At 42.1% G+C, this 16583-nt stretch overlaps 1 protein-coding gene across 1 annotated transcript; it reads right to left on the bottom strand.

Annotated features, from left to right (window-relative positions):
• Positions 1-3141: 3141 nt before the first annotated feature.
• Positions 3142-8455, bottom strand: LOC138589281 (keratin, type II cytoskeletal cochleal-like). The gene is made up of 9 exons (XM_069659493.1): positions 7802-8455; positions 5769-5977; positions 5622-5682; positions 5419-5514; positions 5095-5259; positions 4855-4980; positions 4474-4694; positions 4297-4352; positions 3142-4146 (listed from the first exon to the last, which is right to left on the bottom strand). The coding sequence occupies exons 1-9, from the start codon at positions 8369-8371 to the stop codon at positions 3884-3886; spliced, it is 1767 nt and encodes a 588-aa protein (XP_069515594.1). The 5' UTR covers positions 8372-8455; the 3' UTR covers positions 3142-3883.
• Positions 8456-16583: the final 8128 nt, after the last annotated feature.

Genomic DNA, 16583 nt, shown 5'->3' with positions numbered 1-16583 from the left:
GCTGGTGTTAAATGGCTAGAATGACTAAATAATGAATGGGTCTCTAGATTGATTCTATTTAAAAACCAGTGCCATAAAATCACCGGTCACTAGAGGGCAGCATCACATCATGGCAGAGAGTCTTTGAGGAGGAAGGAGAAGGGTTGTTTAAACTAATGCACAACGTCAGTGGGAGGGACACAATTTTTTGACGGAATAAAACTGTAATAAATGGAGACATCAATCTGGCTTCTAAATAAACTAAAATCAATATAATAATATTTTTTATTTAAAGGCAACATAGTTTAACTATGCAATCAATTTTCTATTATTCTAATGTGTTTTTGAATCACGTTGGTAAAGTTTGTTTCGTTTTAAAATTGTATAGGCTACACATTTTGATTTAATTATATTTAGGAGCCTCTCCTTCCTCTTGAAACGAACAAGCCTGTTTGCCATTCAAAGGTCAGACCTTAGCCACGACTGGCTGAATCTAGGATCGGTTATTCGGCCTTATATGTACGAGCCAGAATCGCCAGGAGCTACCGGAATGGTAAGTTTGTGACAACCACTTCGTGACAGCGACTTGACTACAAGCGAGTGCAAGAAGGCAGCCTGAGGTGAATGACAGTGATTAGTCGATTTCAGCCAAAGCGAGGTTCTACGTAGAAACCTGCAGCTGTTCTGAACGGCCCATTTCAGAGGCGACCTTTTTAAGAATGTAATTCTGCAAAAAAACACACAATTATGCAGTTTTCACTTTTTCACTGTGAACAACAAACACCCAAAAATGTGAAATCCATGAAAATAAGAGAATATCCATTTAAAAGAAACAATCTCGAACTTTCTCATGTAAATAAATGTCTGTTAAGTCTCTATCTATCGCCGAATGAGGTAACACAATGGTGACTGAGCCTGTGGCCCACTGATGAAAGCCTTGGCATGTGCAGTATCACAGACTGTCTGTGGTGACATTCGCCCAAAAAATCACAAAATCGCGTTTTCCATCAGCCAGCAGTGGTTGGTCTGCCAGAGAGGGTAGGTGGCAAAAATTGACATCTTTAAGATATGTATCTTTAAAGATAAATTATAAAATTATGATGTTAATTGTTAGTGTTTTTGAGCATCTTCCACTAGTAATAATTAGAAAATCAGAGAGCACTCTTTCCAATTTATCCAGACATGTACGGCTGGCTCCCTTCGTCCTGGTTCTAACTCTTGATTTTCCTCACTTTTGTTTGTGAGCTGTTTGCCATGTTATGCTTTCAGCATATTTTTTGAGCATGCAGTACCTTTGAGGTTATTTTGTAGAATATTCTGGACAGTATTTGTCATTGTTTTGGAATATATTTGCAAAAAGGAAGCATATTTGTCCATTCCCACGTTGATAAGAGTATTTAAAACTTGAAAAATATCTCTTTAAGGTACATTTACAACAAGTAAAAAATGGGCCATTAATTGTGAGTTAACTATGGACAACCATGCGATTAATCACGTTTAAATATTTTAATCGATTGACAGCCCTAATTTGTAGATATCTCTGGGATTTTCTTGCATCCGAATGATTGAAGACAGTGACTAATAAATCTGCACGTCAAAGCATGAACGTATATCGGACTCTGTTGTGTTCACAAGACATTACAAGCAATTACATGGTGAGCACATCAATTATTAGCTCATCTACGCAGCCCCTCAGATTTTTAGATTAATCTGCTTCACCATAACGGTATTCAACTCTAGCCAGTGCTAAAGTCTTCTTGCTATACAATAATATAATATTTAATGTGAGCTGACTCAATGATTATTCTATACAATTGTTCTCCAATTGCATTTGAACCATGTAAAAAATATATATTTGTTATATTACAATATCAAAGCTTTATTTTTTCCATCAGCATATCACTTCTTTTGTTCAGACCATAGACTATAAAGCAGGTAAAAATCCTCTGGGTCTGAAAGGTGAAGCCAATGTCAAAATGTCTTAAACCTGCATGTATTCGGACTGCCAGCAGGGGGCAACACCACTAGTTGCAGCAACAGACTGTATAAAAAGATGGCCGACATGACAACTCCCTAAAAGTGAAGCCAAAACATTACAAGCGCCCCCTGCTGACTGGCTGCAGTATAGGTCATAAAGCCCGCCTCCTCCATGTTAAAAGGTGGGACATGGGTCAAACTATAAAATAATACACGCCTGATAAATTTTTCTCAAACATGGTTTCTGTCATTATAGTTAGTTCTTATCATGCTGATTTATGTCCAAGTGTTCATTTTTCAGACAAGTTTACTTTTAATTAGTTATTTGATGCTGTCAAAATGATGATTGACAGCTCTGTTGACCAATACAGCTCCTGCAGCCAATCAGTTCTGGATTAGCAGAGTGGAGGACGAACAGCGAGACGTAACAAAAACAATCACTGCAGTCATTGAAGTTTCCATACCTGTGAAAGTTAACCTCAGACCAACACAGAGAAGCTGCTCTTTTGGTAAGTAAGTTCAGTTTGGTTAGCGGAAATGGCTACAGCGGCGCCACCCACCGATCTCTACAGCGCAGACTCTGGCTCCATATGACGACACCATCGCAAGATGGCAGCGCCTATCACAGGGGCTATTTTGGCATTAATTTCGTACAGTAGGAGCAGATGGAGACGCGTCATCCATCTATATATACAGTCAGTGGTTGCAACACCAAGTCTCATTTTACAGAAGCCTATGAGTCTATCGCCTCACACTACAGTGTATATCATTTAATGTTACAGGGCAATCGCATGCATATTTTAGATCCTTTGACAAGATTTAAAATAAATCAGCCGGTAACAGTTAAATATTGAATGGAGTTTTCAACAAGCTAACAGAGTTTAAGCTATCATTATCTCCTGCTAGCTAGATAGAGTTGATACAATCTGCTAGCATCAGTTGTTGTTTTAGCCAACACGTGGTGACTCAATATGAAAAGTCTGATTTTATTTACTAGTGAGTGAGATAAAAAAAGTGTTAAATATTACAATGAATCTCAGTTGTTACTCTGCCTCTGTCCACTGTATAGCAACACAAAGGGGGGGGGGGGGGATCAGGGCTTAGCAAACCCTCAATTATGAACCCAAATATTTGTATAGTTCAAAAGTTACTGTACAACAAAAAGAAGAAACAGAACTGCAAAAATGAATATGAAATCAGATTTATTCCAGGTATTTTGGTGGTACAAATTCAAGATAAATCTGGTTGTCCCAGTCAGCATTATCCTTGCTTCTTTTTTATTCAGTGTGGAAATGAAAGTAAAGGGTCAAAACACCATTTTTTTACTGCAGTGGAGAGCTCATTTTCTCTCAAAACAAGAGAAGAAAAAGAGGATCCCAAAAATGAAATGTGAGAGTTTAAAATGTGGCTGCTTTTGATGATGTCAGACTGCACAACAAGATGACAGAGACCATCTACAAAATCCTCATCTCCTGCTCTATAAACAGCGGTCGTCATTTTGTGTGCAGTGATTGTTGCCTTGTAAAGATTTTCTGTCGTGGCACTACAAGTATCGTCTTATCTGCATGACAGCACATCCAGCAACCAAAAGACAGCCATGCTGACTGATCCAAGAAAGAGAGGACCGACTCACATCCCTGCTGCTCTTTTTTTTTCTGATCTAATAACTCTGCCTCTACTTGTATTTCGATGTTATCTCTGACTCTCTCTGTGGTGCCAAGGTGGAAGGAGCAACACAGGACCTACATGTCAAATAGAGCTGTGCCTACATGGATCTGCCAGCTGTCACTGGTCAAATGCAAATGTTTCTTAGTCTGCTGTGTGTGCAGAGGTGGTGGTGGAAGCTTTTACTTTATGTTTGGAGGTACAAGAGGTGGAGAACAAAAGGAGGGAAGAAGAAGAATGAAGAGAGAGGCAACTGCTAGTTTTAAAGACGCCGGGACACTTTGCTGCTGCTGCTGGAAACACTATATCTGGTGCTGCCGCCGCTGCCAATGCCGCCGCCGCCGCCGCCGCCGCCCATCATCATCATCATGCTGCTACCGCTGCTGCCGCCGCCGCCGCCGCCACCGTAGCTGCCACCGAAGCTGCCACCATAGCTGCCGCCGCCACCGTAGCCGCCGCCGCCGCCGCCACCGTAGCCGCCGCCACCGTAGCCGCCGCCGCCACCATAGCCGCCGCCGCCACCACCTGCATTTACAGATGGCAGACATTTTTATTTCCTTAAATCTTGTGCTGTTTCGATGAAACTTTACAACTTCACAGTCAATTATTTCAGTTATTCTAATTACATGAACACCTTGAAGTTGGCTTAGAAATGACTTATTTGTTGATACGTACCACTGCTGGAGCTTTGCTGTATGTGGATGGTTGCCTGACCACCACCGCTGGAAATTCTGCAAAGAAGTACACAAATAAAAAACTTTAGCTGTTGAAGTTGCTTCCTGCACAATGTGATGCAATGCACTCTATGACTGAATGTCTCGTAAATCCAAAGTAGTTCAAATGTTTCAGTACCTGTCCTCCTCTCCCTCCAGAAGCTTCCTGTAGGTGGCGATCTCAATGTCCAGAGCCAGCTTGACGTTCATGAGCTCCTGGTACTCGCGGACTTGTCGGGCCATGTCCTGTTTTGCTCTCTGCAGGGCCTCCTCCAGGTCCCTGATGCGGGCCTTGGCGTCCTTGACAGCCAGCTCCCCACGCTCCTCAGCCTCAGCAATCTGGGCTTCCAGGTTGGCACGCTGAGAAGTTGGAAAGTAAGCAGAGGCTTCAGATTTTATATTTCTCAATCATAAGCATTTGTTTCTCATATTCACAACAATCATACCATTTAGAATGTTTTGTTGATAAGTCTATAACTGAATTAAAGGGAAGGCTATGCAGCTGTTACTGTTAGCTCACCTGTCCCTTGACTGCCTCAATCTCATTCTGGAGGCGGCTGATCATGCGGTTGAGCTCAGCAATCTCACTCTTTGTGTTGCGAACGTCATCTCCGGCCTGGCCTGCTGAGGTTTGCATCTCCTGGTACTAAAGCAACAAGATTACAAATAACTGTTGTTACAGATTCCACTTTTATTTGTAACTGCAGGACATGTGTTTTATTTTTGAGCTGTGGGTAAGGGTTACTTTCTCTCTACCTACCTTCTGCTGGTACCACGACTCTGCCTCTGCACGGCTTCTGTTGGCAACGTCCTCATACTGAGCCTTGACTTCGGCCACGATGCTGTCCATGTCCAGTTTGCGGCTGTTGTCAAGCGACACAGTGACTGAGGTGTCCCTGACCTGTCCCTGGAGCTCAGCCAGTTCCTGCACAAGTGACATATGTTAATTTTAGAAATTACATTTAAGCAGCACAACCTTAAATTTCTATTCTTTGTGTCTGCCAACCAGTGCCCCTTTTTATGTAGGGTCAAAGAAGAAGTGAAAATGAGAGGAAAGAAACAGACATATTAGGACTTTTCTTACCGTCTCATAGACAGCTCTGAGGAAGTTGATCTCATCCTGAAGGGCATCGACCCTGGCTTCCAACTCGACCTTGTTCATGTAAGCAGCATCGACATCCTGTCATCAGAGAAGAAAGAAGTGGGCATCGTCAAAGCTCCGAGAAAAAGGAATACATCCTTTCACTGGTGGATTGATGACAATTAAAATGGCAGATAAACACTTACCTTCTTGAGGAGCACAAACTCATTCTCCACAGTAGCACGCTTGTTGATTTCATCCTCATATCTGATGCAAACATGGAGATAATTAGCTGATAGGAAAAGACTGTGTGATTCAGCTACTGCAGGTCACCTGTGCTGGTATCAACTCACTTGTTCTTGAAGTCCTCCACCATTCCCTGCATGTTTCTCAGCTCTCCCTCCAGCTTGACCTTCTCATTGCCGAGCCCGTCCAGCTGTCTGCGCAGGTTGGCGATGTAGGCCTCGAACATGGCGTCGATGTTGGAGCGGGTGTTGGTCTGGTCCTGCATCAGGCTCCACTTGGTTTCCAGCATTTTGTTCTGCTGCTCCAGGAAGCAGACCTAAAAGTAAAATCATTTGCACAGTTTAGACTTACTGTCAGTTGGGGAAAGCGTTGAAATGGACGTAGCCACCTGGTCTTAAAAGTCGAGCAAATGCGGAAGTTCCTCCAACCTGTTTTCTTTCTATCTGGAGTTTATCATCTTAATAAATATATTATAGAAATAGAAAATAATCTATATCTATCAATAAGTGTACAAACTTCAAATAGGAGAGGTAGACTAAGTTTACTGTCACTTTTCTTCATGATTAGGCATGCTGACACCACGGTAACAAAGATGTTTGTCTTCTTTGTTTTACTTTACTCAGGTGATCCATTGAGCCACTCCTTTGTGTGACTTTCCCACACAGAAAGCAATATCAGCAGCCGCTGTATGAAAATGCCCCTCAGGGCAGAGATGTTGTAGATGCAACCCAGTCTGTGGGCTCTCTGCACAGTGGATCTCTAATGAGATCATTGTTTCAGAGTATCCAACATCCTGAGAAATACGTTTGAAAGATGCACCCGGAGAGAACGATGCTCTGGCGTCCGGCTGTGAACCCTACAAAAGGTGGAACCAATCCCTCCATTTTAGGTGTGTGTATGACTCTGTAAGCTTTTTTGTTTTTTTTGAAGGTGAGGCTTTCAATGCCACACCTTAGCCTCGCCCCTCACGTAAACCGCTTGCCACTCCCTCGCCTCCAGGATGCATACTTTCTCTGAGTGAACTTGTCTGCCACAGCCCTCAGTAATTAATGCTACAAGCCCGGAGCCATTAAGTGACACATCAATTGTGCCGATGCTTTAAAGGTAAAACATCAAATTAAATGTTAGGACACACGGACCCCACTTTCCCTGGCACTAATAAAGAATGTGAACTCTTTATTGCACATATTTAATTTTGAATTATTTCATAGTAAAGTTTAGAGAGAACAGGTAGGATCAGATCCCCTGTGTGATGACAGATGAGGCGTGGCATGCGCACACTGTGGAAAAAGCTAGGTTAGCATTTTCTCTCACAGGGTGTGGTTCTTTTTCATTTCTGTCTGAGAGTAGAGCACCCTCGTCTTAGGTTAAACATTAAAGTGTAGATCGGTCACTTAAATCATCGTCAAACAAAGTAATATAAAGACATTAATGCAGGGACTTTTGAAACAATAGCTCAAATGTTAATGCATTAATCCATTAGTAAAAGATAAGTTGGGTCTACTTCCCGCAGCACAATTTTAAGCTTGTGAGTTCTTGCAGCCATGGAAGTGGGCGATAACCTGATCCCTTCTCCCCCTCATACTGTCACCAGATACGACCATTCTAGTGTTTCCTGCCTCTCAATCTGCAGAGACAGCTGGCAAAGGGCCAATTGTGGTCAAAGAGAAGCTAGAGGAGCAGTTCTGCTTTTATTCCCTTTTATTTGCTGATGCAAAATTTTCTTGAGAACACAGTTTGAGACACTGCAGTTTCAGACGAATATATATTATATATATGTATCAGCTTCCACAGTTATGTCAAGCAGGGCCGTTCACATCATTCAGGTTTCAATCAGTTGCTGTGTAATATTTAATGAGCCCTTTGGAGGCTGTTTGTTGCAGCTATTCATGCTGGCACAAACCGATGGACAGTTCATCACTGCTGTGCATCCTGCATCTATTCCTAATATCATTTGTTGGTAAACCTAATGAACTTTAGCGCTCAGGTATCAAAAGTATTCTGGATTGAACTACTCTGTATGATACGTCGAGGACGATTTCAAATCAGATGTAACATTTTCAGCATTCTTTAACACTAGTTTGGGAAATAAAATTCGGACAGAACTTGTTTTAGTGGATGACTGAAAACAGACACTCACCTTGTCAATGAAGTTGGCGAAGCGGTTGTTGAGAGTCTTGATCTGCTCTTTTTCCTGGGTTCGGACAGTCTGGATGGTGGGGTCGATCTCAAGGGTCACAGGGGCCAGCAGGCTCTGGTTGCATTGGACGTTTGTGATCTGAGCCGGAAATCCTGCGCCCATACCTCCAAAATTGCCGCCGCCCATACCTCCAAAACTGCCGCCGCTCATAGCTCCATAACCGCCGCCGCTCATAGCTCCATAACCGCCGCCGCTCATACTTCCGAAGCCAAGGCCAAGACCACCACCACCACCACCACCACCACCAGCACTACCACCATAACTAAAGGAAGAATTGCCACTGCCATAACCATAACCACCTGCAGATGTACCACCTGACCTAAAAATGCTTACACTGGCAATTGGGGTACTTCTTCCTACAACAGCTGATTTTGAAGAATAACCGCCCGCGACACCCCTACTGTAACCACCACTAGCAAGGGCAAAACCACCACCACCACCACCACTGCTACCAGCATTGGAGTAGCTGGTCCTGACAGTTTGCTGTCTGGTGCTCATGGATCTGCTCATGGTTTCCTCTGATGTGGAAGGATTCGTAGAAATAAGGGAGAGCAGAGAGAAAGAGAGGCGCACTAAGAGGAGAGTCGAGTCCCTCTAAGTACCTTCTCACTGTCTGTGAAGGACTTTTATCTGCCTCCAACTTCGGAGGAGGTCCCAGTGAGCTCCACCTCTTTGGCACCTCCCCCCCCAACCCGCCTTTGATTACATGAATCCTGGAAGGTGCACTTGCAGGCAGGTAGATTCGCTTGGAGCAGCTCAGCCTGTCAGACAGGTAACAGTGCCACCCCTGTAAAGTGATCCTGGCTCAACACACCCAGGTGCTCGCGGAGGAATGGCATCAGAGCCGCGGGTTAGGAGGGGAGGAAAGACATGTTGGCAAAGGAGTTTAAACTTGATTAACCTGGAGGCTTTCTGAGAGGGGTTGGTGGTTGGAGGAGTTAGAGGGTGGGGTAGAGAGCTATATACTCACTGATCCATTATTTTCTGCTTCTTGAGATTTATCTATTTCAACTTTAAATCACACTTGATTAGTCCTACACATTCTGCAGAGCTGTTTTAAAGAAATTTGACCGTATGCATTTATTTTTTTGTGTACATGTAAACACGTCAATTTTTCAGTCAGAATCTGGGTTTATAGTCAAGTAGGCTTACGTATACAAGGAATTAGTGTTGCTGTTTTGGTGCATAACAATAAAAATAGGAAAAGAATTTAACATATATAGAGCAAGTCACCCACGGTAATAGTGGTAGTAGTCCTACTGTCAAGAAACCTAAAATGAAATAAATCTTAAAATAAAAGAATCTTATATGAATATGTCACCTATGTCTGTAATAATCAAAGAGTGTTGCCATTGGAGTGATCAAAGATTTACACTGTGAAATAAAGAGACAATGTGCTAGTGCATTAATGTAACGCATAAAAGCAGATTCAGAAGTTTTAGGTTCATGTAAAGTCACCATGAGGCTGGATTACAGTTTGGGTATTAAGGGATTTGGGGCAACAGGGCCTTATTCGTGGTGCTGCCTGCAGACAGAAAGGAAGTTTGCAGTATGCCTATAAATGAACAAATCACACCACAACACAATGATTATGGCATTGGAAATTGCAGCACAGTGACTATCCATAGAAAGACAATCCGAGTTTCATCTGCTTGTCACAGGTAAGACTAGAGACAATATGTTGGAGGGGATTTAAACACACGCTGATCATTTTTTCTGTTGTGCATTCACAAAATTCAACAAAATAAGCAACAACCCAAATAGTCACGATTGTTGTCACATTTTTTACTTTAATTTTTCTCTAGCAATTTTGCTGTCCTATTTAAGATTTATATATGAATGCTTTTTAATGCTCACAGCTTGTGTTGTATTGTTGAGTTAAAGGAAAAAACCTTGAAAATCCAACCAAAACTGCATGACGCAATACCATCATCAAATAAGTGAAAGGAGATACTTTTTGTTAACCATATGTAACCCGATCTTTCAGAGGGTAGAAGAACTCAACCATAATAATAAATAATAATAATACATTTTATTTGTATAGCGCTTTTCATGGTACTCAAAGTCACTTTACATAATTAAAAACAACTACAGAAACAAAATACGAACAAAGAAAGAAACACGATGAGAGGGAGAAAAAAAACACTCATCAGAGGTTAAAAGCAGTTCTAAAAACGTTGTTCTTGAGCAGAGATTTGAAGGAAGTCAGGTCAGTGCAGTCTTGGATGTGTTGGGGTAGAGAGTTCCAGAAGGAGGGGGCAGCTATGGACAAAGCTCTGTCACCCCGGGTTCGGTGCTTGGTTCTGTGTGGCGGAGAGAGGAGGTTTGCATCAGAGGAACGGAGGCTGCGGGAGGGAGTGTGGCGGTGGAGCAGATCTGTAAGATATGAAGGGGCCTGGTTATGGAGGGCTAACCAGGCCCCTTCATATCTTACAGACCAGTGTAACAGTGGACACATCTTTAGAAACCCAGAATAAGTTGCATTACATCGTGGAAAACATTAAATTGACAGAATCCTTAAAGGACTTTTGAATGTCTTTGGCGGAGAACAGAACCTATGTGGTATTGGTGAATGCATTTTGTTTGTTTATGGAGTTATGGTTACAAAGAAAGAAACTGATCTAAGAACAAACAGGGAAAGAAGCAAGAAATGAGTTTCAAATTCCAAAGCTGTTTGTTTGATTTCACCATCCTGTCATTAATGCGTTCAGGCCTGCAGCTTGAGGGCACTGCAAATACTATCTGCAGTACTCATACCGCTGTATGTCTTTAATAGTTTTGGATCTTAAACATTCAGTGAGTGTCACTACCTTTCCTAAGAGTTATGCATGTGAACATTTAATGCATCTTGTTAAACTTGAAAAAAGGTGATTTACAACTTTCTTGTTTGTCAGCTGCAGCTGAACATCAGGGGTTAATAGTGAACCTCATTTCTTGCTCTGTCAGAATTGGAACTGCTGGTGCCTGTTGAAACCCATCTGATTTAGGTGTTGGCTTCCCGGTCTCTGTTCTGTAGTAGCGTCAAAATGAGCTGTAGGGCATTAGTGAGTCACACCCCAACATAAAATGCCAGCACTTCACTCTCACTTCAACGTTCTCTCATGTATGAACTTAGGACAAATGGAGCATACTGTACGCTTATGTAACTATGCAATAATTAAACAGATTTGACATCCCCCTCCACAATAATGTTAATATCTGCAAAATGCAAACTCTTGACATTGTTTGCAGGTGCATCTGCAGTTATTTTACCTGTAATATATATATAAACTAAAGCACAGTTTATGCAGGGTTAAGGCTGCTAGATCCCCTTGGTTGTAGTTGGGGAAAGATTGTTGCCATGCACGCATTGAGACCCGGCTGGAGACGGAAACTAATCTATTGGAAAGTATCACAGCATTTACAGCTATTCTTCCCTTTATTCTCTAATGTTGATCCTTAGAGAAAAGAGCAAACAGCTCTGCAGACACAAGCATCAGCCTTGCACATTGTAGCAAATAGCAACAATTGAAGGAAAATTTGCAACGCAGGGACCATAAAAACCACAGGAAGTGTATTAGAAAAGACTGTTCTGCTCTGTAACACTAAAAACAGCATGTGTCCACAACTTGTGTTTGATGTTGAAATATAATTCATGTGATAGACTGTATAGAAAAGCTGTAAAATTAACCTTTTTTCTGTCAAGTAAAGAACAGATCACGACTGCAGAAAATGATGTGTCAAAAAAGGAACTCATCTTTTAGCTTTTTAACCTTTCCATAAAAACTGAGAGTATTATTCATTTTATTCAAAAGACTTTGGATTCTGAAATTAAAGCTTTTCACTTTTCCTTTAAGGCAGTGGCACCCACAAATCAGGTGCAGGATTGGACTGTATTTGATCTCACATGATATGACAGGTGACATTTCAGGCTGTCTAGTCGGTGCATGTAGAGGAATGCTCACAAGCTCATTTTCTCTGTGAGAACCAACCTGGAGATGGGAGTTTACTCTACTGAAAGTTGGCAAGAGAAACTGCCGAGAAAAGTGAGAGTAATTAAAGAAGGACATTCAAAGCTTACTATTTTCTGTTGCACACTACGACAGCCTTCCTTTTCCACTTGTATCTTCACTTCACTGTATCTTCAGTTGCATTTGACAGCAAACTTTTTGCCTGTTTACTTGTTTTACCTGTACATGTATCTATTTAGCCCTGCACTGTGTGCCACACCTCCGTGGTCAAGCCCATCGAGACACATTGAAGACGAGTAGTCTCTAAGACACATGTAATCACTTGATTTTCTTTAGGGTGTATGACACTAATTATCCATTAGAAAAGTTGCCCTTGTATTGTTGTATAATCCACAAGGCGCTGTGAATGTAAGCCAAACCTTATTTCACAGTTCAAAGCTAAATATCTTTACTGCATAAACAGAGGTGTATATCGGTGGCGCATTTAGGAGGGTCAACAATAATGGAACTCCACCTGTGTGGAGAACAAAGTATGTGATATGAAATGTTGCTACACTTTTTTATGTGATTTCCGTCAGGGAGGCTGCAACCTCAGAAAGTGTGCTGGGATCCAAAACAAATGAGTGTACTAAAAATGAAGACAATGTGCTGAAAACCCAAGGAAAATGGAAGCTTAGGGCGCTGGTTTAGCTCAGTCTACAGAGGCTACAGTCCTCGTCGCACTGATCGCAGGTTCGACTCCCGGTCTCCCGATCATTTGGTGCATGTCATTCCCCACTCTCTACTCCCAACATTTCCTGTCTATCTTCAGCTGTCCTATAAATAAAGGCAAAAGCCAAAAAGAAAAAGAAAATGGAAGCTTGGAATCTGATTAATTGTATGGGGTAATTGTTGCTGATTGAGAGATAGCTTTGCAGGAGTAACAGCCACAACTGTAGCCACTGTTCGACAGCTAGCTCAGTTAGCCAGGCAGCAAGTGGTACTGTTAGTATAGCTCTCATCTGTGTGGGCAGCTCTTGGCACAGGCAGAGTGCGAGTGCCGACACCTCTAACCAGGGGTGGAAGGTAACAAAGTAAATTTACTTGAGAACTGTACTAAGTACATTTTTTGAGTATCTTTACTTTGCTTGAGTATTCTTTTTTTGGGGAAAAATTACTTTTATTCCACTACGTTTGTGAGACAAATATCGTTCCTCACTACATTTCTATGAAGATCTTGTTACTCGCTACTTTTGCTCTGAAGTCGGCTGGTGAATTTTAGTTAAAGTTAACTTGAGACAACTTGAGACAAATTCTCTTGATGCTGTGTCACGAAAACCGTTCAACATTCAGATTTCCTGACTTCCTCGAATTCCTCAGAAATGATCGATCCGACCTCTGTTCAACAAACTTCTCTTTTTAAAGTAGTTTTCTTCTCCTCTTGAGGACAGACCTGACAAAGCTTCATTTTGACTTTTTACAAATCTGCATCATGCAAAGGTCAGACCCGTTAGTTTAAGTCCACCACAAGAAAAACTGGTTATTTGCCTGTAAACAATGCAGCGCGCAGAAAAGGAAGTATTGACTGGAAGTTGTTTATCGCTGGCTACATGCCCCGGCATGCCCACCGTTGTCCCCAGAGGCTCTATTGTTGCCAAACTACAGCCGATAGGATCCGAGATTGGACAAATAAAGAGATGACACAACAGGCCGGAGAGGAGTGTGAGGTAGGTCTGGCATCAGTAAGCGCTCACCTCTGGAGTGTTGAACTGGGGGTTTCGTGGGGTCAGCCCTGGCAAGCCAGGAGCCACAACCCGGCAAGCAAAAAAACCTTGCTACTGTTTTCCCTCTCGTCTGACTGACCTCTGTTGTGTTTGGGGCTCACTGTGGGCCTAAACCCACAGAAGCCCCCACACGGCATGTTTAAAAGCAGGTTAAATACTTTACTTTGTTCAGATTAAAATTTTTCACTAAGATATTTTTTTCCACTGTGTCACACATGTCAATATGCATATTCTGCACTAGTGCTTGTGTAATTGTGTAGTTGACCTGAACATTGCGTTGGCCTGTGAATGAACGAAATGAACTTCATAAATAAAGCTTGACTTGACTTTCCAAATCCAGAAGTATGAATCAATACAAAAGCTTGCACTTGATTTACCCTAAAATGTTCAACTCCAAGCATGAGGAATTGCTTAATGCTTTGAAATGCTACCATTTCACCTCTGTGTTCCGAGTTGTATTGGTGCATGTGTTTGATGCGTTCTTAAATAAACTGAGCAAAGATACGGCTTACTAAAGATAGAATCTGTCATTCTCCCGGTTGTTAACTCTTACAGTATCACTGTTTGGTCTTGACGATTCATTCCTGTGGGATGTGTTTGCTCAAAGATCAGTTTGTTTATCTGAATAAGTCCCCTCAAGGCAATGCATGAAAGGTTGAACCACCAAACATAGTTAACAGCAGCAGCTAAAGAGCACGACGTGTTGTAACACTGCATAATGTATTTTTGCCCTTAAGTGGCAATGAATACACATGTAAGTTTTAATGTTGTTCCACATACTGTAAGTAAGTATTGTTGTGTTATTTATGTCATCTGGAAAAAAAGCATGTATTTTTTAAGAAATTGAATTTAAATTTACATTATTTTAGTGATGTTGTGGCGGGGGATTGTGTGGAAAACTACGTCAGCTGCAGCTGAGTCTGTGTCCTTTAAAGTTTCTGGCAGAGTGCCGAGTCTCCCTGATGGTGTCTGACGCTTTACATTAGGAACCATTGAAAACTTAACCAAAATGGTTAATGTTTAAGTGCAGGCAGTGAAATTATAGGTTTGAATAAATAGTAACCTTACGCTTCTAATGAAACTAACAAACATTCCTTACATAACTAACAGACAATACATCACCTGAAAAAAAGCAGCTTTTTTAAATAAGCAAACATTAAAGTGATAATCTCAATTTAAATAAATGTCTGTTAAGTTACTATCTATCGCCGGACTGGGTGTCTGGTGCGACTTTCACAGGAAAAAATCACAAGTGGTGTCAAGTTAGTGACGCGTTTTCCATCAGCCAGCAGTGGTTGGTCTGCCAGAGAGGGTAGGCGGAGCTAAGCGGCTCCTTTTCCGGTCTCTGCAAGTGTTGTGAGTAAACAGTAAACTACTATGCCTGAACAAACAAAGAAAAGATGGATGACTGGCGCCGGTTTCATACAGGAATTACAGGTGCTATATGTAACTTTCAGGAAATCCTCATTCATAGCGACACGGTCGGCCGTTGAGGGAACTGCAGTCAACCTTCTTGTACGCGCTCGCACGGACACTCGCACGCATGAACTAGCATCCGGGGTTTTTGCCGAAGACACACGAAACTGAGCATGCTCAATCTTGGAACTCATCGGCTCTGTTTACTTTTCACTGACGAGACGTGCTCATTGACCGGCATCGTGTTGTCCAAAATCAACACTGTTTGTCATAATACCTAAGTTAGTATCATGTTAGGTGGCGAAGTTAATTGTCAAGCTAGACTGACAACACTGACAAACACACGCGGATAGTATTTTGGTTGTCATTACGTAAGCGAGCATGCTAAGGTTAGCCAACTAGCTCTAACATAACTACACTGCATGGATCTGGCATTATGCTATGTAACCAAACGGCAAATTACTCAATTACCAGATAAGCCCAAGGAGTCTGCGTGAGTTAGCTGATATTATCTACTCAACAGTGTTTTGCTACGTTGCCTAACCGGCAAATTATCTGCAATAGCACACAAGCTAACGGTAGCTTGTTGCTAGCTTACAGCTGGCTGGCTAACCTTAGCCTAGGCAGGTAATGCAGTGATATTGGCGAACAGAAAACAATCGGTAGTTATACATATTTGATTTGTTCTGCTACATCATTTTCTGTTGGCCAAAATCAACACCGTTTGTCATGTTAGCTGGCGAAGTGACATAGTCAGATAGTATTTTGGTAGTCATAACGTTAGCTAGCATGCTAAGGTTAGCCAACTAGCTCTAGCATAAATACAGTGTATGACTCCGGCATTGTGCTTCGTAACCAAATGGCAAATTACTTCGGTGAACCAGCAAATCATCTCAAGCATCAGCGAACATTAGCCAGGCGGGGCAGGGCGGCTGGAGAGAGCTGGGATGAAGCGCTCGTGCTGTGAGAGAAAAAACGTTACGTCAATCGAAGGTCTCCGTGGTTCGCATGCCCTGCCGATGTTGACTCTAGTTTTCCTCCTGACGTCGATCACATTCCTGTTTGGTCAGACGGGCTTCACTAGATAAAACTTTGTTGTTTATTCTTGTGTGTAGTTTGTGTTGGTGTTGTCGTGGGTGCCTTGTTTGTTGGCATCATCACCATTTCACAGCCTGCGTTGTCTCGTGTTGCACACTGTTGACTGTAGTGGCGTAGAATGAGCTCTCAGTATAGGTACTCGCGAACGCGCAGATACGTCACTTCCTCTTGTTTCGCAGAAAAACCGTCCCGAGTGCTGTACATAAAAATCAGCCCACAGGTTGTTAGGACAAATGGAGGAAGTTGGGGAAGGTCTCAATTTATCAGTTCAAAGGCAATAAAAAATGATATTTGAATATATGTAAAATCTTACATACAGCCCCTTTAAACCCTGGTCTTTATTTGTTTAAGTCCTCTAACATCACTGAGCATCCGGAAATGCCGTTAGAGGGGTACCTCCAGTTTCATATTTTAGTATGTTGGGTGAACCATTGGGGTTTGCAGGTACCCCAGTTACAAGGATTCAGTCTAAAGCTGTTATGTCCTGCAGAGCTC

Source organism: Semicossyphus pulcher, unplaced genomic scaffold (assembly GCF_022749685.1).
Source record: "Semicossyphus pulcher isolate SPU_LCO1_2020_fin unplaced genomic scaffold, fSemPul1.0.p SCAF_13, whole genome shotgun sequence".
Taxonomy (NCBI): Eukaryota; Metazoa; Chordata; class Actinopteri; order Labriformes; family Labridae; genus Semicossyphus; species Semicossyphus pulcher.
Note: the sequence above shows the minus strand (reverse complement) of the source record. Positions and strands in the feature narration are given on the sequence as shown.